Consider the following 22886-nt stretch of genomic DNA (forward strand, 5'->3'; position numbering starts at 1 on the left):
TCAGAATGGGAGAAAATATTTGCAAATGAATCAACGGACAAAGGATTAATCTCCAAAATATATAAACAGCTCATGCAGTTCAATATTAAACAAACAAACAACCCAATCAGAAAATGGGCAGAAGACCTAAATAGACATTTCTCCAAAGAAGACACACAGATGGCCAAGAAGCACATGAAAAGCTGCTCAGCATCACTAATTATTAGCGAAATGCAAATCAAAAGTACAATGAGGTATCACCTCACACCAGTTAGAATGGGCATCATCAGAAAATCTACAAACAACTAATGCTGGAGAGGGTGTGAAGAAAAGGGAACCCTCTTGCACTGTTGGGAATGTAAATTGATACAGCCACTATGCAGAACAGTATGGAGGTTCCTTAAAAAACTAAAAATAGAATTACCATATGACCCAGCAATCCCACTACTGGGTATATACCCAGAGAAAACCATATTTCAAAAAGACAAATGCACTCCAATATTCATTGCAGCACTATTTACAATAGCCAGGTCATGGAAGCAACCTGAATGCCCAGCAAGAGATGAATGGATAAAGAAGATGTGGTACACATATACAGTGGAATATTACTCAGCCATAAAAAGGAACGAAATTGGGTCATTTGTAGAGACGGGATGGATCTACAGACTGTCATGCAGAGTGAAGTAAGTCAGAAAGAGAAAAACAAATCTCGTATATTAACGCATATATGTGGAACCTAGAAAAATGGTACAGATGAACCAGTTTGCAGGGCAGAAACAGAGACATGGATGTAGAGAACAAATGTATGGACACCAAGGAGGGAAAGTGGTGTGGGGTGGTGGTGGTGTGATGAATTGGGAGATTGGGATTAACATATATACACTAATATGTATAAAATGGATAACTAATAAGAACCTGCTGTATAAAAAAATAAAATTCAAAAAAAATACCCCCCCCAAAAAAGAGAAATGTTAGGTTTCCAGGATTAAATGATGATGAAAGTAAAATAAATAAAAGAAAAACTAGTGCTCGCTTCGGCAGCACATATACTAAAATAAAAGAAAAACTAGTTTAAAAACACAATTATAATCCGCCAGAGGGGTCTGGTTACACCGCTGTCCACAGGGTGGCCTGTTGTGCAGTTACTCAGTCATATTTCTGAAAATAGCTTCATGATGCAGGAAAATGTTCGTCTGTTACATATAAAAAGCGGTGATCAGTGCATGTAAGGAGCATGATCCCAGTTTAATTTCTGAGCGTGTGCATGTCTATGCATGCATGCGTGTCTCCAGGTCTTCGGTCTGGGCTGTGTCTGTACATGCCACTCAAACCTGTGTGGGTACATATGGGGAAACAACGGTGTTGTTGAGACACACTCATCTCTGTGGGGATGCACCTGAGCACGCATTCTGAAGGAAAAACCAGGACAGCAGCACCTGGGGAAGGTCCACCCTGAGTACCCCGGACTCTGAGCCCTTGGACGCCCTTAGGGCTGCCAGCCTCAACAGGCACAGAGCTCCGGGGAGTAGGGGCAGCTGTGTGGTATCTGACGGCAGGAAACAAACAGGGACACCGGTGTCCACCCCTCACTCCAGGGCTCAGGGCCAGAGGGGAGGGGTGGCGTCTACAGGACGCCTGCACAGACTTGTCTCCAGATAGTGAAATTGTGGATTTTTATTTTCCTCACCCTGTGTTATTTTTCAAAATTTCAGATACGTTTTTTAATAATCAGAAAACATATGTAGCCATTTCAAGTCACATACTGCTTAGAAGTTGGAACAAAGTAGTTGCTTCAGGACCTCATAACTGGGCAGCAGCTGTGGGCGATCCGTGTTGGGCAGGTGTGCTGCTTTGGCCTCTGGCGGGCTGCAGGGGTGAGGCGGGCGGTCAGCAAAAGGGCCCCCACAGTTACTGCGACCAGATGGAGGCAGGAATGAGCCCTGGCCCCCCCCCCGGCCTTGAAGCCCACAGAGCAGCACGGGAGGTGGTGACAGGCAGGGGATAGGGACATTGTCTCTTGCCCAGAAGCCCCAGACCAAAGGGTTCTGCCTCGTTAGGCTCTGCAGGGCTGGGGAAGGAGGGGGTCCCTCAGCCAAGCTGGGACAGCCAGGCCTGAGCCTGGTCTGTGCCCCCCGCCTGCCCCCTGGTTGTCCGGGGGATCAGGGATCCAGGATCTGGGTCCAGAGCCCAACTCTTCAGGTGTATTTGTTGGAACAAAGCTTGAAGAACAGGGTTGACCTGACTTTGGACCCACTGCCCACTCATGCTGGTGGTTGCGTTTTCCTCCAGCCACCCGTGGGACACAGTCATCAAGGCTGCCATGAGGAAGTACCCGAATCCCATGAACCCCAGTGTCGTGGGCGTCGACGTGCTGGAGCGCAGTGTGGACAGCCGGGGCCGGCTTCACAGCCACCGCCTCCTCAGCACTGAGTGGGGGCTGCCCGGCCTCGTGAGAGCGGTGAGCCCCCAGTGGAGCCCGGCTGCACCTGCATGACCCCCAGCTACACTCACACAGCCATCTACACCCGCCGGCCCAGCTGGCATCCATATGCAGGGAATGACAATCTTCCCATTTGGGTTTCTGGGAAGCCCCAGAAATGGTTTGTTTCTCTGTGAATTGAGTTAATCGTCCACCTGAGTGTTCAACACATCCCCTGACCCACCTGCAGTGGGGACACTGTCCACAGGACCCCCCAAACCCCATGACCCCCGGTCCCCCACCCCTTCCCCACACCCAGTCCCCCGACCCCAGCCTCATCGTCCTGCTTGGTGTGGCCTGAACCCCAGAGTTGGCTCCGCACAGCGGGGCCCGGGGTGGGGGGGTCAGGGTCAGTCCACAGCTGACTCACCAGCCAGACCTTGACCTCAACCTTGACCTCAGCGCCCCAGTTCCTGCCCTGCTTTCTCCTCTGTCTAAGCACTGGTCCCTATGTCCCTGATTCGTGTGTCCGTCCCACCTGCTGGACAGAGGCACCTGGAGGAGCTGGAGGTGCTGCTGCAGCCGCACCTGCGTCCCTGGTTGAAGAGATGGGTAGCGGATAGGAAATGGCGGTCGGTGTTCCAGGACATAAGGTGGAGTTTCTAACACGTCACTATGCTGGTTTTGCTTTGTTTTTCAGATTTTGGGAACCAGTAGTACTTTGACATACATCAGAGAACATTCTATTGTGGATCCAGTGGGAAAGAAAATGGAGCTCTGTTCCACCAATGTAAGCAATGGCCACGATGGTGCGTAATGTCTTCATTTAATTTTATTTCCAGCCCACCTTTGGTCTAAGTGATCTTTTATTTTTAATAGAAAGGCTGACTTTATTTAGCAGTATCTTACTTGTCTTTTATTCCAGTATAAAAATGTATAGAAGAACACACATAATGATGTGAACACACCTTTGTAACCAGTGGGCAGGCCAGGGGACAGACTGGCAGCCCCGGGGCCCCCATGCGCCTTCCCAGTGCCTCCCTGCCCCCCCGGCCGCCATCCTGCCTGCCAACAGCACACTCGGCTCTTTGCAGCCACTGAAACAGCCACTTTTCTCCTGGCCTCCTCTCTCACGTCTCACAATGAAGAACCACTGATATTGGCCTAATGCACATTCAAAGAGCATGTTGGGGAAAATGGGTGGCCCGGGAGCATGGTTTATGTCAGGCCCCTTATGCTGTGGGTCTTGTCACTGTGTGCGGAGGCTCCTTGGTTTACCGCCTGGACCTCTGCCTGTGACCCCCTTTCCTTGGCCCAGGCAGCCCTTCTGCAAAGCCACAGGGAGCCGGGTGGGTGTGTCCACATCAGCCATTACTGACAGTTTATATACTGTTCTCTCTTATCCTTCACTTGGAAAATTCCTCTTCCTCCTTCAGGAAGGCTTAGTTGTCGGTAAAGATGGACGGTTCTTGCTGTTGTAGGAGGTCTAGTGGAAAGGAAGGGCTTTGGGCGGGACAGCCGCATGCCTGCGTCCTGGTTATTACGGAATCTCTGTATGGCTGCGGGTGTCAGTGATCAACTGTTCTGAGCCTCACTTTCCTTGTCTAAAAAAGAACAAACCTCACTGTATTGTCCTGAGGATTAATGAAAGAAAATAGGTTTATTAAATACAGAGCCTGGTATAAAAATATTGCACATACAATGATGACAGCTAATGAGCCCGGCTCAGGTTTGGGTGGGGTGTGGCGGGAGGGCGGTGACCATTGCCAGGAGCGGCCAGGGGCCAGGATGCGGTGTCCCTGGGCTGTAGTTTGGCCGTGCCTCCTGGGCCTTGGAGGGCTTTGGCGTTTCTTCTGCTCTGCCTCCAGTAAGTGTAGATTCGGGGATGGGAGGCGGGGGTGCAGATGGTCTGGGAAGAAATGCAAGAGAAATAGAACCTACAGCCACTGTTTCCTGTTTTAAGATCACACTCACAAACTGGGTGTCGGTGAGCGAGAGGCTGGTGTACACACCCCACCCGGAGGACCCAGGAAGGTAAGCAGACATTGAACTCCAAGGCTGGGGTGGGGTGGGGGCTCCCCCTGCCCCCCGGCTCCTCAGCCCCTTCACTTCTCACTCTCCTGCAGGACCGTGCTCACCCAAGAAGCCGTCATCACTGTGAAGGGGATCAGCCTCGGCAGCTATCTGGAAAGTTTGATGGCCAACATGATATCGTCCAATGCAAAGAAGGTACCATCTCTAGCTGTTTGGGGGCCAGATGAGCGGGGGTCCTACTGACCGCGGGCAGGTGGGGAGGGCTCCAGGCCTGGGGGAGCACAGGCCAGCAAGGCAGCCACCCCTTCCAGGAGCCAAACCATCTGGGCTTAGTTAACAAGACACACCCCACACGTCCAGGACAGGTATTGGCGTGGGCAAGCAGGACACTCGGGATTTTCACCAGTTTCATATTTAATCGGCATTGAGTGGCTCCGGCTGAGCCTCTCCGTGTGCAGGGTTTCCCTTTGCCTCTCGCTCTGGTGGGATTTGGGAGCGAGCCTTGTGGAGGGAGTCGGGGAGGGATGGACCAGGAGGCTGTCAGCCCGGGCCTCCTCTCCAGCGCGGTTGGCAAGAGCTTGGGTGTTTGGGAGGCACATCTCAGGCAGTGCTGGGTGCCAGAGCAGGGCCTGGCTGTTTGCCCAGCTCCCCTTTTGCCATCCTCCTTCTGCCGCCACCCAGACTCTCCCCTCTCCCCTTCTCGCTCTCGTTCATTTTGGTCAGAAGAGATTCTTCATTCTGGGACCAGTGGGATGGCACCTAAGCCGTCCTTCCCTTCCTACCACGCTCAGGTCACGGCTTGGCCAAGAGCCATTTATTCTTGCGTTTAGGCTCATTGGTCTAGTCACTAATACAGAGCCAGTCTGCCCTATTTTTAGAAAAATCCAGATTTGAGGAAGGTCAGCAGTAGCTCAGCTCAGTTCAAGAAAGTCAGGGAGGCCCCCTGCCCAGAGCAGCATGCATCATGTCCACTCTGCGAGCCCTGGGGACAGAACTTGACCGACTCACTTTGTGTGTCCGGGGTCTGGCTTAGGGCAGGCCTGAGTGTTTGCTGAAGAATATTTTGGGAGGAAGGCAGCACTGGGTGAGACCAGAGTCACCTCAGCCCTTTATGAGAAAAGTCAGGGGAAACTCAGTGAGGCCAGATCAAGGTCTTTTATTTCACTTTATTTGGGGGTTGCTGTTTTGGAGGCCTATGGAGAATCACGGCCGCCCCAGCTGTGGTTGCCATCCAACAGCACTCCAGACAAGTTTGGGGGATGCCGGGGCAGCCAGCGGCCTGAAGATGGAGGAGAAGCCAGAGGGGGAACTGGAGCGGGAGATGGAGGTGGAGAGGCGGGTGGCCCCGCACATGGTTCAGGATCCAGAAGTTAGGGGTGACTCACGGAGGAGGCTGAGGGGCCGCGCTCCCATCACTGCCCTCAGTAGGTGACGGCACTCATGAGGGGTGCGGGCTCAGCATAGCTCAAGCTGGGGCAGGAATTTCAGGCAGAACAGGTGCCACCTTATTTCTGGGGCTGAGAAGCTGCCTGCAGAACGTCTTGGCTGCGTTTGCTGCAGAGCCGCAGGGTTGTCCCTGTGCATTTATGTGACCTGCATAGCCTGCTGTCTGCGGTGAGACAGGCAGGACTTCTGACACCACGTTGAAATCTTTCTGTGTTGCTCCAGGGGTGGGCTGCTATTGAGTGGATAATTGAAAATGCTGAACGCGCCCTGAGCTAACGAGGCCTGCAGCGCCCCTTGTGCTGAGCGGCGGTAACTACAGGATTCTTGAACCTGGGGAGGATCTGGTGCCCGCTCGCTGTGCATGGCCTGCGGCTGGGAGGGGGTCTGCAAGACACAGCTGCATGGGGGTCTCCAGCCCTGTAGTGAAAAACCTAACTGGGTTCATCCTCCTCCGAATGCACCAACTCGTTTCGTGGCAGGATTTATGTTCAGGTTTGTTATCTCGTCTCTGAGGGCAGTTCAGCTTCTCCTTCAAGCTGTTGTCAACACATGGTCATGTGTCCCGGGACTGGTGTGTCCTCAGCAGGAAGGCTCTCACGAGCAGGTCCAGACAGTGTGAAGGGCTGATCTTATGGGGGCAGTTTTCATTGTGGGCAAGACTAGAATACCTGCCCACGTTCCTGTGAACATGCCCCAGGCCTGGGCGTCAGTGCTGTGGTGAGAAGGCAGCCCTCCTCCCCTTGTGCTGCCAGCTGTGCACCCTCACTGGCCAGTCGCTTTTAGTGGCCGAAGCCGTTTGCAGCATTTCCATGAGCTTCACAAACACTCCTTGGTTTCCTAGGCCAAGTGGCTGGGGTGTCAGAGCGGATTTGACACTCGTGTGGTCAGCAGTCGTCTCTGTACTTCGTAAGGTCAGAGTTTCCTGCTTCCCTCTGTTCAGGGAATCCTTACACTCCTTCCTTGAACCTCCTCTCAATCTTGGCTTTCCGAGCTGTGCTGCTCTGGGCCCTGCTTCCCACCATCGGTCGGTCGTTCGGTCGGTCGTTCGGTCGGTCTGTCTGTAGCATGTGTGCACACTCAGCGCCTCTGTCAACAGACGTAAGCCCCATGGCTCAGGCTCCTTTAAGAACTTCCTGCTGATTTTGTTTAAGCCACTGACGCTTAGGTTTGCCAGGACCTTCACCTTGAACCCAGGATCATGACCTTCTTCCTGGGATGAACCACTAGGGTGACCTCATGCAGAGAGCCTGCCCACATTGTGGGTGTCCTGCTTGTGCGTGTGCATGTTTGATGGTGTGTGTGGAGTGTGTGTGGTGTGTATGTGATGCTGTCACTTTGAGTTGTGGACTCTGTCACATTCTGTTTCCTCATAAACTAGAGCTAAACTGCCTCAATCTTTAATCAGATGCCTCACCAAAAAAAACCATCAGAAAGCAGGAAAAGGAAGAGAAGAAGGAAGAAGCAAGTGTGGAGTGCGGTCCCGTCTGGGTTGGGAGAGGCGGGAGCTGCTGGGCCACAGCCTCCGCCAGGCTTGTCGGTCATGACCACACAGGGCAGGAGGCCCGGCTGGTGGTGGCGCCCGTGAAGCGAGGCCTGGGGAGCAGACCTGCTGGGAGGAGGCTGGGCCGCTGCTCTGCCCACTCCACACTGAGCCACGCATCTGCTCTGCCACCCGAGCCGGTTTGCTCAGATGGCTGTGGGGCCTTATCTGTCCTCCCTCAGCTCCAGCTCTCCTGCCGACTTTCGGGGTCTCACTAAAGAGCTTGTCTCTTTTCAGAGGACACCCCATTTCCCTCACTCGCCCTTGATCCACAGTCTCACTGCCGGTCTCTTCACACACATCTGGCCACCAGTTGTCACCTCAGAGGCAGTTGACATGTGTCCCTGTCTTACCCCCATCACGGATCTGTACACGCTAGAGTCGGGGTGTCCACCCCGATGGCGACACAGGGACAGTTAGGATTGGTCGGGATAGCCGCATGCTCTGCCCTTGGGCTGCAACTAGACTGTCCCGCCATCCGGGGCCCCCAGCCGGACCGCAGCCTGTGCTGCCCCTCACCACGCAGGCACCCGCAGCCACTGTCAGGAGGTCGCAGCAAAAGGGCTGTGATTTCAAGCTCCCAGCTGTCCTGTTAGCGTCAAGGTACCTCCCACTGGGAGTTCTAATTTTCTCATTTTCAAAAGTAAAATGTAGTATCTCTTTTAGTGTGTTTCAAATTATAAAAATTTTAGAGAAGCTCTCCTCCGTAAAGGATGGGTAGAACTATATTCTACTGTGGTTTTTTTAGATACTGCTTTTTCTTTGATAATAGTACTTCCAATCCGAAATGAAATGAAATTCATTTTTATTTTTATGAGAATATTTTATGCACATAGCGTAAGGTGAAATAGAGTTAAAAGTTTTATGACAAAAACAATCCCTCTTACCTCTTCTGCAAAGCACTCTTCTACCCTTCTGAGGGGACTGTTGACTCTTTTGGTAGTTTTTAGATTTACTGTTAGATTTCTAAATAAATAAGCATATTCTGCTATTTCTTGATTCAACAATTTTAGATGTTATCTGCTGACTTCCTGCCGTGGTAGATGCTTATTTTCTCTCTTAAATCTTCTTCCCCTCTCCCATTTCTCCAATGTAGCTATATTGTAACTTGTTGTTAAAAGCACATTGGGGGCTTCCCTGATGGCGCAGTGGTTGAGAGTCCGCCTGCTGATGCAGGGGACTCGGGTTCGTGCCCTGGTCTGGGAAGATCCCACATGCCGCGGAGTGGCTGGGCCCGTGAGCCATGGCCGCTGAGCCTGCGCGTCTGGAGCCTGTGCTCCGCAACGGGAGAGGCCACAGCAGTGATAGGCCCATGTACCACAGAAAAAAAAAAGAAAAAAAAAGCACATTGGTTCCATAATTAAAACATACATAACTATTGTTCACTACCAAGTGAAAAAGTGTGCTGTAATTACATTTTCTTTCTTTTTTTAAAAAATATATTTGTTTATTTATTTTGGCTGTGCCGGGTCTTATTTGCGGCATGCGGGATCTTCGCCGCGACACGCAGGATCTTTAGTTGTGGCATGCGGACTTCTTAGTTGCGGCATGTGGAATCTAGTTCCCTGACCAGGGATTGAACCTGGGCCCCCTGCATCGGGAGCATGGACTCTTACCCACTGGACCACCAGGGAAGTTCCTACATTTTCTTTCTTACATAGCTTTTTTCTCCTTGAATGTAGTAACTGTCTTATCCTCTTCATCTGTTTAATCTTATTTTTAGAAGTCTCTGGCTGAGTCCCCCACACTCTTCACCTCTTCACCTGCTCTCTGCAGCACCTTGTGACATCCTTTTCCAAGGTCAGACCCTGTAGGTAGCACACCCCTTTCTCATTTCTCTGGCGCTGTACTTCCTGGAGGCCGGTCTTGCTCTCTCTGACCAGCAGCTGTGTGGCTGTCATCCCTCCTGGCCATTTCCTCGGCCCGTCTCCCCTCCTGGAGCCCTTGTCTCCTGGCCTCCCTGCCTTCCTCTCTCTGTTTCTTACCACAGGATGGGGAAGGACACCCCATAGTAGCTTCCAAGATTTGGCACATCTGAAAATGTCCCTTCTGTTCCCACTCTTCACTCAAAGCTTGGTTGGACTGTAGATAAAAATACTTTCAGAATTTTGAAGGCACTGCTCCATCGTTTTCCACTCCAACTCCTGAGCCTCTGTATGTGGCTTTTTTTTCTCTCTGAAAGCTTTCAGGATCTCTTTGTTCCTGATGTGAAATTTCATACAGCTAAGCCTTGTTTGAAGTGATCTTTTTAAAGCTCTCTGTGCTGCACTATGTGTGTTAAATTCCTGGTTTTGATGCTGCGCTACAATTATGTAAAACGTTACTGAGGGACGTTGGCTGTTCCTGTACTACCTTTGCAGCTTCCAGTGAGTCTACATTAATTTCAAAGTTAAAGGTTAAAAAAATACATAAATCAATAGTGACTTCATGGAAAATGGTAGAGGTGGGTGCTCCCACTTCTGAAACAAATCAATAAACAGTCCTCCCATTGAAACAGTCAATAAACTGGCAATAAAAAAATATGACAGAATCAACTTTTGTGAAACTCTGGATTCTAGTCAAATACCTGCCTAAACCAACAAGTGGGGCGCTGAATGAATCTTGAGTAACCCACCCTGCAGATTTTGGACTTCACAGCCTCCAAAAGTAGAGCAGCCAATTCCTTAAAGTAAATCCCTGTGTGTATGTGTGTGTCTGTGTATACACACACACACACACACACACACACACACACACACACACACATACATTCTATTGGTTCTGTTTCTCTGGAGAACGCTGACTAATACACTATTGAAGCTAAAACTGGTATCAATTCAAACTAGATTTTTGTGTGTGTGTGTGTGTGTGTGTGTGTGTGTGTGTGTGTGTGTGTTATGCGAGCCTCTCACTGTTGTGGCCTCTCCCATTGCGGAGCACAGGCTCCGGACACACAGGTTCAGCGGCCATGGCTCACGGGCCCAGCCGCTCCATGGCATGCAGGATCTTCCTGGACCGGGGCACGAACCCGCGTCCCCTGCATCGGCAGGCAGACTCTCAACTACTGCACCACCAGGGAAGCCCCAAACTAGATTTTTATGAATTTAAGATGATAATTATAATTACCAGGATACCCCGTAAGAAAATAACTAAAAACTATATAAAAAATAAAACAAAGGGGGAATCAAAATTTTATACTAGAAGAAAATCAAACATAATAGGAGTCAGTTAAGAAAGAATTCAGGAACAAAAGTTGTGAAATTTATAGAAAACAAATAGCAAAATGTAAGAAGTTAGTACATCTTTAACATTTACTTTAAAGGTAAATGGATTAAGTTTACCAATTAAAAGACAGAGATTGGTAGAATGGATGAAAAAACATGATCCTACTATATATGCTGCCTATAAAAGACTCACTTTAAAGCCAGAGAGATAGATAGGTTGAATGTGAAAGGATGGAAAAAGATATTCCATGAAAATGGTGACTAAAAGAGAGCCAAGCTGGGTGGCCACACTAATATCAGAAAAACCGGACTTTAAGGCAAAAATTGTTACAAAAGGCAAAGAAAGATAGATACATACCACACTACAGAACCCCCAAATATATGCAGCAAACATTAGCAGAAGAGAGAAATAGACAATTCTATAATGATAGAGACGTCAATAGTCCACTTTCAATAATGGATAGAATGTCCATTATTGGATAGGCAGAAGATCAGTAAATAAATGGAGGATTTGAAGTACACTGTAAACCAACTTGACCTAACGCACATATAGAACACTTCACCCAATAACAGCAGAATACACATTTTTCTCAAGAGCACATGGAATATCTTCCAGCATAGACCGTATGTTAGGCCAAAAACCAAGTGTCAGTAAATTTAAGAAGACTGAAATTATAGTATCTTTTGTGATCACAATGAAATGAAGTTAGAAATCAGTAGCATAAGGGAAACTGGAAAATTCACAAATGTGGAATTTAAAAAACATACATCTAACAACCAGTGAGTCAAAGAAGAAATTATAAGTGAAATCATAAAATGGGATGAATGAAAATGAAAACAACATATTAAAACTTAGGCAGTGAGAGCAGTGCTCAGATGGAAATTCATAGTTACAAACACATACATTAAAAAAAGAGGAAAGCTGTCAAATCATTAACCTGACTTTAAGGACCTAGAAAATGAAGAAGAAGCTAAATCCATGGCTTGCAGAAGGAAAGAAATGATAAAGTTTAGAGAAGAGATAAAATAGAAACTAGGAAAATAATAGAATTATTGAAACCAAAAGTTGTTTTGAAAAGATTAACAAAATTGACAAACCTTTAGTTAGACTGACCAAGAAAAAAAGAGGATTCAAAATAAAAAAATCAGAATTGAAAGCGGGAGCATTACTACAGACCTTACAGAAGTAAAAGGATATAAGAAAATACAGGCATACCTCATTTTATTGCATTTCACTTACTGCACTTTGCAGATACTGTGTTTTTTTTTTCCTACAAATTGAAGGTTTATGGCACCTCTGCCTCAAGCAAGTCTGTTGGCACCATTTTTCCAATAGCATTTGCTCACATCATGTCTCTGTGTCATGGTTTGGTAATTCTTGCAATATTTCATACTTTTTCATTATTATTATATTTGTCACGGGGATCTGTTATCAGTGATCTTTGATGTCACGACTACAACAGGCTGAAGGGTCAGATAATTAGCATTTTTTAGCAATAAAGTATTTTTAAAGTATGTATATATATTTTTAGACATAATGGTATTGCATACTTAATATACTACAGTATAGCATAAACATAACTTTTATATGCACTGGGAAACCAAAAATTTCTTGTGACTCGCTTTATTGTGATATTCGCTTTATGTTCATGGTCTGGAATTGAACCAGCCATATCTCCAAGTAATGCCTGCACTATGAACGATTATACCAGAACAAATTAGATAACCTAAGTGAGATGGACAAATTTCTAGAAACACACAACTTACCAAAACTGATTCAGGAAAAAACAGAAAATCTCAACAGGCCTGTAACAGGTAGAGATCGAATCAGTAATTAAAAACCTCCCAACAGAGAAAAGTCCAAACATTAAAGAAGAATTAACACCAATCCTTCGCAAACTCTTCCAAAAAAACAGAGGAGGGAATACATCCTAACATTCTGAGAGACCGGTATTAGCCTGATACTAAAATTAGGCAAAGACACCCCCAGAAAATAAAACTACAGACTGATATCCTTTATGAGTATTGATGCAAAAATCCTTAACAAAATACTTGTAAGCTGAGTAGGAAATAGGGAATAGGAAAATAATAGAATTATTAAACCAGAGTTGTTTTGTTGAAAAGATTAACAAAATTGACAAACCTTCCAACTTTTTCACTAGTTTTTATCTTGGCAAACTGTATTCTAGATTTCTAAATCTTTCCTGTTCATTATGGCATCCTGTCCTTGCTTCCCTCCTGTCTATAGAGATGAGTGTGAAGGGAGCTTTCCTCTGTGTCCGTCTGTGTTGGGGGCTTTACTCTGACACACTCAGTGCGAAACATTGCTCCCTACACTGGGTGACCCTTTTCTGCAGTGAACCTCTTGTTCCATGACCTCTAGGTAACTCTGTATAATCTCATAGAGGTAATGGTCTAAACTTGTCATGTAGGGAGTTCTGTTCTAGAGGGAGACATGAATATTTGTCATTTTGGACACCATGGTTTTTAAAAAAATATATATACACATACATTTTTATTGCAGTATAGTTGATTTACAGTATTTTATATAAGTTTCAGGTGTACTACATAGTGATTCACAATTTTTAATGGTTATATTCCATTTATAGTCATTATAAAATATTGACTATATTCCCTATGCTGTATAATATATCCTTATTGCTTCTCTGTTTTATACATAGTAGATTGTTCCTCTCAATCCCCCACCCCTATCGTGCCCCTTCCCCTTCCCTCTCCCCACTGGTAACCTCTAGTTTGTTTTCTGTATCTGTGAGTCTGTGCAAACCACATTTTTGAAGCGGGGATAAAAGTGCCAGAAAGGGTGGATTCTTGTGAGTCTTCTACAATGGCTATGGTGTGCAGAAATCCCCTGCGTAGTTTTGGAGGAAGATTGCATTTTTAGGGCAACGACAGTTGTAAATGTCAGTTATTTGGACTCTTTAATTCTCTGGTAGACTGAAGTTGGGTAAAAATAAGCACATGCATGTGCTGGGTTTTTATTCTCCTATATTTTCCATTATCAATACATTTTTTTCTTGGGGGGTGTTAGTCATTAAGAAAGCAGTAGTGATTATCTTCAAAATTTGTTTACTGCAAAAGTGTTTGGCTTTGTAACTTTCAGTTTGGTCTGGAAGTGGATTCAATATTTATTTGTATTTGGAATTCACCATTAGTACAGTAGCAAATGTTGTCTGACAGAATACACGAAGCTGGGTGTGGATGGCAGTGTGAAACTTAACCTTGATTTCTAATTTGAGAAATACTCTCTGCTAGTGTTTCTTAATGAGTATCTGTCAACACTGCTGTTGCACTGACCTTCAGAAGGTACCCCCAGCACCCAGGGGCGGCCCCCTCTCCTGAGATGGCCTAGGCAGGAGGCTGGAGAACATGAGCGCGGTGGGACCTGACCGAGGCCTTCTTCCCTGGGAGGATCCTCACTGCTATTCTCTCAGCCGGGTCACAAGGCCTTGGAGTGTGTTATCGGCTGCCTGAACTCAGAGCTGGAGGGGCTGGCAGCCCCCGCCTGTGCCAGGGCTTGAAGCACCACTGGCACCTGGCCTTGTGGTTCCCTGCACCCAGGACAGGAGACACAGAGTCCGGGCAGCAAGTTGACAGCCGGGGCTGCACACACACGCTCTACATGTGTGTCTGAGGGAATATTCGTGGTTACTGCATGCATACCCGGGGACGCTGAGCAGAATGACTCTGAAAAGGGGCTGAATTTGCTACATTCGGGCCTGTTGTTCACCTTTACCTTTCTTTTTCTGGTGGAAAGATTTTTTGTTTAAGAAGTTAAACTTTTGATATCCCTTCCCTAGAAACCAAAGTATCAGGGTGAAAAAGGACTGGCTTTCTCACACTCCGTAACCTCCCACATTCAAATGGAAAGTTCTTGTGGGTGCTGATCCACAGGTTTGCTGTGGTCAGAGATGGTGGATATTTGCCTCGGATTCTCAGGAAGGATGACCTGTCAGAGGGCGGGAGCAGGTTTTAAACGTGAGAGCCTGAGGTTGGCCTTGGAGCTTGTTAACATGACACATTCCAGGCCGTCAGCCCCGGGGCTCCTGCCAGGTCTGGCTGTGGCTGCTCAGACCAGGCCTGGCACTCAGTGGCCCAGGAGCCCTGTGCTCCATCAGGGGCTGGGCGCGGCCTCTGCCCAGCCTCCACCAACCTGCCCATACTCAAGTCTCGTGTTCTACAAACATCACTTAATTTGTCAGACTTCATTATCTCCCACTGACCACAGACCTTAGATTTAATTAGACATATGTTTTTAATTATACATATATAGTAACATAAAGAAAGCATCCTTATTTCATTTTAGTTTCTGAACATGAAATGGGATACATTTTTATGTTTAACCAAACCAACCAGTTTAGTGTTTTAGAGAAATGAGTATCAGGAGGAGGTATTTATTTTGATAATGTATTACTTGCGTAAGGTTTATTTTTTTGCCAAAAGCATAGAAATAAATCCAGAATTCTGCTGCCTTTCCTCAGTTTCCTGTGTTACATCCCTGTTATTGTGGCCCTGAAGTCTGGTAGGAATAAAAGTTGAAATGCACTAGTTACTGTGTCAAGTATGTAGATAAACCAGAAGTTACTGGGCTGATGTTCAAGAGAAACCGAGAGTATTTTTGGGAAGCTGGGCCCCAGGCCATCCCGTGGTGTGTGTAGGCGCCAGCCTCCTGGTTGGGTGGCCCCACCTCGCCGTTACTGTAGAAGCAGTGCCAGGGGCTCTGGGATCAGAGGCTTCTCTTCTTGTAGGAAAAGCGATGGTGCTGAATATCCTTTGAAGAGTCTTCTGCCCATTTGGCATTAGAACCAACTGTTGCAAGTGTCTCTGATTTGAGCCAGTGTCTTTTGGCTTCGTAAGAGTGGGTGACTGTTTGCGCCAGCATTTCTGTCCTCATGTTAAGGAACGGGGTGCTTTGATGTAGGAGTTACCTGCTGGGTGTCTGTTAACGAGTTCCATTTTCTTCCAGAGTAGTCTTCCCTAGCGGACCTCCACTTACGGCTAGGCCTCAGTGAATGCCCATATATTAAGAACAGATTTTCACAGGTTCTGTTACAACTTCAGTATCTAAAGCAGAGGCAGGGTCGTTCTGATGACTCTGGCAGCTAGGGAGAGAGCACTTTGCCAGCCCACCGTGGGGCTAAAGGCGTGCAGGAGTGAACCGGGCAGACCACGTGACCCCTGAGCTTTGTTCCTGTCTGTAAAGTGTGGACACTGGGACCTACCTCAAAGTATTCAACCAGAAAGCGAGGTGAAGGCCTCATGGCTCCCGGTCCACAGCACTGTTTCTGCCTGTGCTGGCCTGTTGCTGGGCTGCAGAGTCCCTCGAGGGGACCACTGGTGGGGCTGGAATTGGGAACACTGGGCTTCACTGATGGAACATACTTTTTTTTTTTTTTTAACAATGGTATGTTTTGTTTTTTAAAAAAACTTTTATAATCACGATTAAGAGTTGGACTATCAACAGTGAAAGAGGCAGGTAGTAAGAAATGAATGGACACTGACTCAGTAGTGAATTGGATTTCTGGCCTTGACTTCTCATCACGTTCTATGCTTGTGTTTTCAGCTGTTATAGGACAGTTTGCTTAGGGCAGGAGTTGGCAAACCACAGCCCATGATGTGGGAATGTTTTTTGTATCTTTAAGGGTTGTAAATAAACCCCTCCACACAGGAGCGTATGTGACGGAGACGTAAGAGGCCCATGAAGGCTGAAATATTTACCATCTGGCCCTTTACAGAAAAAGTTTCTGTAAAGCCAACCCCTTTCTTAGAAATTCCACTGTATCTTTCAATCAACATAAATAAAACTAAATTTGGTCCCTTCCACCAAACTGCTTTCCTCTCCCCGCTTTCTAATCAGTGCTCCTTCCATTTCCCAAGTACAAAACCTGAGGTATTTGAGACGTCTTCCCCCTGCTCTTTCTCTGAAGCCATTTGGAAACCAAATATTGCTCTAAAAGGTCTCATCAATTCTGTCTTCTCATTTCACCATCCCTGTCTGGTTTAGGTGCTTATTGCGTGGGGTGGCTGGCTGCCTCCTGCTGACCACGCCCACATGTGGCCTCCTCCATAGAAAGGGCTGACCTGTGGGGTCAGTGAAATACTGCAGAATACCCCATCTTGGGCGTGGCTTCCCAGGTCGGTCATGAAAGATGTGGTCTGGGGCAAGCTGGATGCCAGGTTGTGCGGACATGGGAGGAGCCGTCCTGGAAGCAGATCCTCTGGCTCCAGTGAAGCCTTCAACTAAGTGTACCCGCATTAGAGACCCAGGCTGGAACCACCCAGCTAGAGCTGCACCCCACCTCCTGACCCATAGAAACCTGTGAGGCACTAAATATTTATTATTAACTGATACTTCACCATGTACTAAGTACACTCACCTTTGAACTGGTCTCCCTTTCCTTCTGTTCCACTTCTTCTCAGATTACTCAAAAATAATCCTGTCATAACTCCCCTTGATTAAAAAGCTAGAGCTATTTCTCATTACCTTTTTTTGTTTTGTTTTTTATTTTTTAATTTTATTGGAGTATAGTTGATTTACAGTGTTGTGTTAGTTCCAGGTGTACAGCAAAGTGATTTAGTTATACATATATTCATTCTTTTTCAGATTGTTTTCTCAAATAGGTTTTCACAGAATATTGAGTAGAGTTCCCTGCGCTATACAGTAGGCCCTTGTTGGTTATCTGTCTTATATATAGCAGTGTGATTTATCCCTCTCCACCACGTTTCCTCTTTGGTAACCATAAGTTTGTTTCCGATATGTGTAAGTCTGTTTGTTTTGTAAATAAGTGCATTTGTATCATTTAGAAAAATTAGATTCCACATATGAGTGCTATCATATGATATTTGTCTTTCTGTCTGACTTACTTCACTTAGTGTGATAATCTGTAGGTCCATCCATGTTGCTGCAAATGGCATTATTTCATTCGTTTTTACGGCAGAGTAATATTCCGTCATATATATGTACCACATCTTCTTTATCCATTCCTCTGTCGATGGACATTTAGGTTGCATCCATGTATTGGCCATTGTAAATAGTGCTGCAGTGAACATTGGGGTGCATGTATCTTTTCGAATTATGATTTTCTCTGGATATATGCCCAGGAGTGGGATCGTTGGATCATATGGTAGCTCTACTTTGTTGGTCACTTTGTTGGCAAATGGGGTTGGCATCCCCATTCTGTGGGTTGTCTTTTCATTTTGTTTATGCTGTGCAAAAGCTTTTAAGTTTAATTAGGTCCCATTTGTTTATTTTTGTTTTTATTTTCATTACTTCTACAAGGTGGATCAAAGAAGTCATTGCTGTAATTTATGTCAAAGAGTGTTCTGCCTATGTTTTCCTCTAGGAGTTTTATAGTGTCCAGCCTTACATTTAGGTCTTTGATCCATTCTGAGTTTATTTTTGTGTATGGTGTTAGAGAGTGTTCTAATTTCATTCGTTTACATGTAGCTGTCCAGTTTTCCCAGCACCACTTATTGAAGAGACTGGCTTTTCTCCATTGATATCCTTGCCTCCTTTGTTATAGATTAGTTGACCACAGATGTGTGGGTTTATCTCTGGGTTTCCTATCCTGTTCCAGTGAACTATACTTCTGTTTTTATGCCAGTACCATACTGTCTTGATTACTGTAACTTTGTAGTACAGTCTGAAGTCAGGGAGTCTGATTCCTCCAGCTCCATTTTTTTCCCTCAAGATTGCTCTGGCTACTCGGGGTCTTTTGTGTCTCCATACAAATTTTAACTCTCAACTACTGCACCACCAGGGAAGCCCCAAACTAGATTTTTATGAATTTAAGATGATAATTATAATTACCAGGATACCCCGTAAGAAAATAACTAAAAACTATATAAAAAATAAAACAAAGGGGGAATCAAAATTTTATACTAGAAGAAAATCAAACATAATAGGAGTCAGTTAAGAAAGAATTCAGGAACAAAAGTTGTGAAATTTATAGAAAACAAATAGCAAAATGTAAGAAGTTAGTACATCTTTAACATTTACTTTAAAGGTAAATGGATTAAGTTTACCAATTAAAAGACAGAGATTGGTAGAATGGATGAAAAAACATGATCCTACTATATATGCTACCTATAAAAGACTCACTTTAAAGCCAGAGAGATAGATAGGTTGAATGTGAAAGGATGGAAAAAGATATTCCATGAAAATAGTGACTAAAAGAGAGCCAAGCTGGGTGGCCACACTAATATCAGAAAAACCGGACTTTAAGGCAAAAATTGTTACAAAAGGCAAAGAAAGATAGATACATACCACACTACAGAACCCCCAAATATATGCAGCAAACATTAGCAGAAGAGAGAAATAGACAATTCTATAATGATAGAGACGTCAATAGTCCACTTTCAATAATGGATAGAATGTCCATTATTGGATAGGCAGAAGATCAGTAAATAAATGGAGGATTTGAAGTACACTGTAAACCAACTTGACCTAACGCACATATAGAACACTTCACCCAATAACAGCAGAATACACATTTTTCTCAAGAGCACATGGAATATCTTCCAGCATAGACCGTATGTTAGGCCAAAAACCAAGTGTCAGTAAATTTAAGAAGACTGAAATTATAGTATCTTTTGTGATCACAATGAAATGAAGTTAGAAATCAGTAGCATAAGGGAAACTGGAAAATTCACAAATGTGGAATTTAAAAAACATACATCTAACAACCAGTGAGTCAAAGAAGAAATTATAAGTGAAATCATAAAATGGGATGAATGAAAATGAAAACAACATATTAAAACTTAGGCAGTGAGAGCAGTGCTCAGATGGAAATTCATAGTTACAAACACATACATTAAAAAAAGAGGAAAGCTGTCAAATCATTAACCTGACTTTAAGGACCTAGAAAATGAAGAAGAAGCTAAATCCATGGCTTGCAGAAGGAAAGAAATGATAAAGTTTAGAGAAGAGATAAAATAGAAACTAGGAAAATAATAGAATTATTGAAACCAAAAGTTGTTTTGAAAAGATTAACAAAATTGACAAACCTTTAGTTAGACTGACCAAGAAAAAAAGAGGATTCAAAATAAAAAAATCAGAATTGAAAGCGGGAGCATTACTACAGACCTTACAGAAGTAAAAGGATATAAGAAAATACAGGCATACCTCATTTTATTGCATTTCACTTACTGCACTTTGCAGATACTGTGTTTTTTTTTTCCTACAAATTGAAGGTTTATGGCACCTCTGCCTCAAGCAAGTCTGTTGGCACCATTTTTCCAATAGCATTTGCTCACATCATGTCTCTGTGTCATGGTTTGGTAATTCTTGCAATATTTCATACTTTTTCATTATTATTATATTTGTCACGGGGATCTGTTATCAGTGATCTTTGATGTCACGACTACAACAGGCTGAAGGGTCAGATAATTAGCATTTTTTAGCAATAAAGTATTTTTAAAGTATGTATATATATTTTTAGACATAATGGTATTGCATACTTAATATACTACAGTATAGCATAAACATAACTTTTATATGCACTGGGAAACCAAAAATTTCTTGTGACTCGCTTTATTGTGATATTCGCTTTATGTTCATGGTCTGGAATTGAACCAGCCATATCTCCAAGTAATGCCTGCACTATGAACGATTATACCAGAACAAATTAGATAACCTAAGTGAGATGGACAAATTTCTAGAAACACACAACTTACCAAAACTGATTCAGGAAAAAACAGAAAATCTCAACAGGCCTGTAACAGGTAGAGATCGAATCAGTAATTAAAAACCTCCCAACAGAGAAAAGTCCAAACATTAAAGAAGAATTAACACCAATCCTTCGCAAACTCTTCCAAAAAAACAGAGGAGGGAATACATCCTAACATTCTGAGAGACCGGTATTAGCCTGATACTAAAATTAGGCAAAGACACCCCCAGAAAATAAAACTACAGACTGATATCCTTTATGAGTATTGATGCAAAAATCCTTAACAAAATACTTGTAAGCTGAGTAGGAAATAGGGAATAGGAAAATAATAGAATTATTAAACCAGAGTTGTTTTGTTGAAAAGATTAACAAAATTGACAAACCTTCCAACTTTTTCACTAGTTTTTATCTTGGCAAACTGTATTCTAGATTTCTAAATCTTTCCTGTTCATTATGGCATCCTGTCCTTGCTTCCCTCCTGTCTATAGAGATGAGTGTGAAGGGAGCTTTCCTCTGTGTCCGTCTGTGTTGGGGGCTTTACTCTGACACACTCAGTGCGAAACATTGCTCCCTACACTGGGTGACCCTTTTCTGCAGTGAACCTCTTGTTCCATGACCTCTAGGTAACTCTGTATAATCTCATAGAGGTAATGGTCTAAACTTGTCATGTAGGGAGTTCTGTTCTAGAGGGAGACATGAATATTTGTCATTTTGGACACCATGGTTTTTAAAAAAATATATATACACATACATTTTTATTGCAGTATAGTTGATTTACAGTATTTTATATAAGTTTCAGGTGTACTACATAGTGATTCACAATTTTTAATGGTTATATTCCATTTATAGTCATTATAAAATATTGACTATATTCCCTATGCTGTATAATATATCCTTATTGCTTCTCTGTTTTATACATAGTAGATTGTTCCTCTCAATCCCCCACCCCTATCATGCCCCTTCCCCTTCCCTCTCCCCACTGGTAACCTCTAGTTTGTTTTCTGTATCTGTGAGTCTGTGCAAACCACATTTTTGAAGCGGGGATAAAAGTGCCAGAAAGGGTGGATTCTTGTGAGTCTTCTACAATGGCTATGGTGTGCAGAAATCCCCTGCGTAGTTTTGGAGGAAGATTGCATTTTTAGGGCAACGACAGTTGTAAATGTCAGTTATTTGGACTCTTTAATTCTCTGGTAGACTGAAGTTGGGTAAAAATAAGCACATGCATGTGCTGGGTTTTTATTCTCCTATATTTTCCATTATCAATACATTTTTTTCTTGGGGGGTGTTAGTCATTAAGAAAGCAGTAGTGATTATCTTCAAAATTTGTTTACTGCAAAAGTGTTTGGCTTTGTAACTTTCAGTTTGGTCTGGAAGTGGATTCAATATTTATTTGTATTTGGAATTCACCATTAGTACAGTAGCAAATGTTGTCTGACAGAATACACGAAGCTGGGTGTGGATGGCAGTGTGAAACTTAACCTTGATTTCTAATTTGAGAAATACTCTCTGCTAGTGTTTCTTAATGAGTATCTGTCAACACTGCTGTTGCACTGACCTTCAGAAGGTACCCCCAGCACCCAGGGGCGGCCCCCTCTCCTGAGATGGCCTAGGCAGGAGGCTGGAGAACATGAGCGCGGTGGGACCTGACCGAGGCCTTCTTCCCTGGGAGGATCCTCACTGCTATTCTCTCAGCCGGGTCACAAGGCCTTGGAGTGTGTTATCGGCTGCCTGAACTCAGAGCTGGAGGGGCTGGCAGCCCCCGCCTGTGCCAGGGCTTGAAGCACCACTGGCACCTGGCCTTGTGGTTCCCTGCACCCAGGACAGGAGACACAGAGTCCGGGCAGCAAGTTGACAGCCGGGGCTGCACACACACGCTCTACATGTGTGTCTGAGGGAATATTCGTGGTTACTGCATGCATACCCGGGGACGCTGAGCAGAATGACTCTGAAAAGGGGCTGAATTTGCTACATTCGGGCCTGTTGTTCACCTTTACCTTTCTTTTTCTGGTGGAAAGATTTTTTGTTTAAGAAGTTAAACTTTTGATATCCCTTCCCTAGAAACCAAAGTATCAGGGTGAAAAAGGACTGGCTTTCTCACACTCCGTAACCTCCCACATTCAAATGGAAAGTTCTTGTGGGTGCTGATCCACAGGTTTGCTGTGGTCAGAGATGGTGGATATTTGCCTCGGATTCTCAGGAAGGATGACCTGTCAGAGGGCGGGAGCAGGTTTTAAACGTGAGAGCCTGAGGTTGGCCTTGGAGCTTGTTAACATGACACATTCCAGGCCGTCAGCCCCGGGGCTCCTGCCAGGTCTGGCTGTGGCTGCTCAGACCAGGCCTGGCACTCAGTGGCCCAGGAGCCCTGTGCTCCATCAGGGGCTGGGCGCGGCCTCTGCCCAGCCTCCACCAACCTGCCCATACTCAAGTCTCGTGTTCTACAAACATCACTTAATTTGTCAGACTTCATTATCTCCCACTGACCACAGACCTTAGATTTAATTAGACATATGTTTTTAATTATACATATATAGTAACATAAAGAAAGCATCCTTATTTCATTTTAGTTTCTGAACATGAAA

At 45.0% G+C, this 22886-nt stretch overlaps 1 protein-coding gene across 40 annotated transcripts in view; it reads left to right on the plus strand.

The window, feature by feature from the left end:
* PRELID3A (PRELI domain containing 3A) overlaps positions 1–22886 on the plus strand; it is a 125424-nt gene that overhangs the window by 48592 nt on the left and 53946 nt on the right. For 19 of the 40 annotated variants that reach the window (XR_008616016.1, XR_003677353.1, XM_028480745.1 and 16 more), the window contains exons 2-5: positions 2269–2437; positions 3099–3207; positions 4362–4432; positions 4525–4627. Coding sequence is in view for 30 of the 40 variants with exons in the window: in XM_028480745.1 (XP_028336546.1) it covers positions 2269–2437; positions 3099–3207; positions 4362–4432; positions 4525–4627 (452 nt within the window). In the remaining 10 variants the exon portion in view is untranslated. Of the gene's footprint in view, positions 1–2268; positions 2438–3098; positions 3208–4361; positions 4433–4524; positions 4628–6100; positions 10205–22886 lie in introns of those variants that run through there. The other 21 variants (XR_008616013.1, XR_003677352.2, XR_008616015.1 and 18 more) reach the window with 8 other exon arrangements.

This window comes from Physeter macrocephalus, chromosome 19 (assembly GCF_002837175.3).
Source record: "Physeter macrocephalus isolate SW-GA chromosome 19, ASM283717v5, whole genome shotgun sequence".
NCBI lineage: Eukaryota > Metazoa > Chordata > Mammalia > Artiodactyla > Physeteridae > Physeter > Physeter macrocephalus.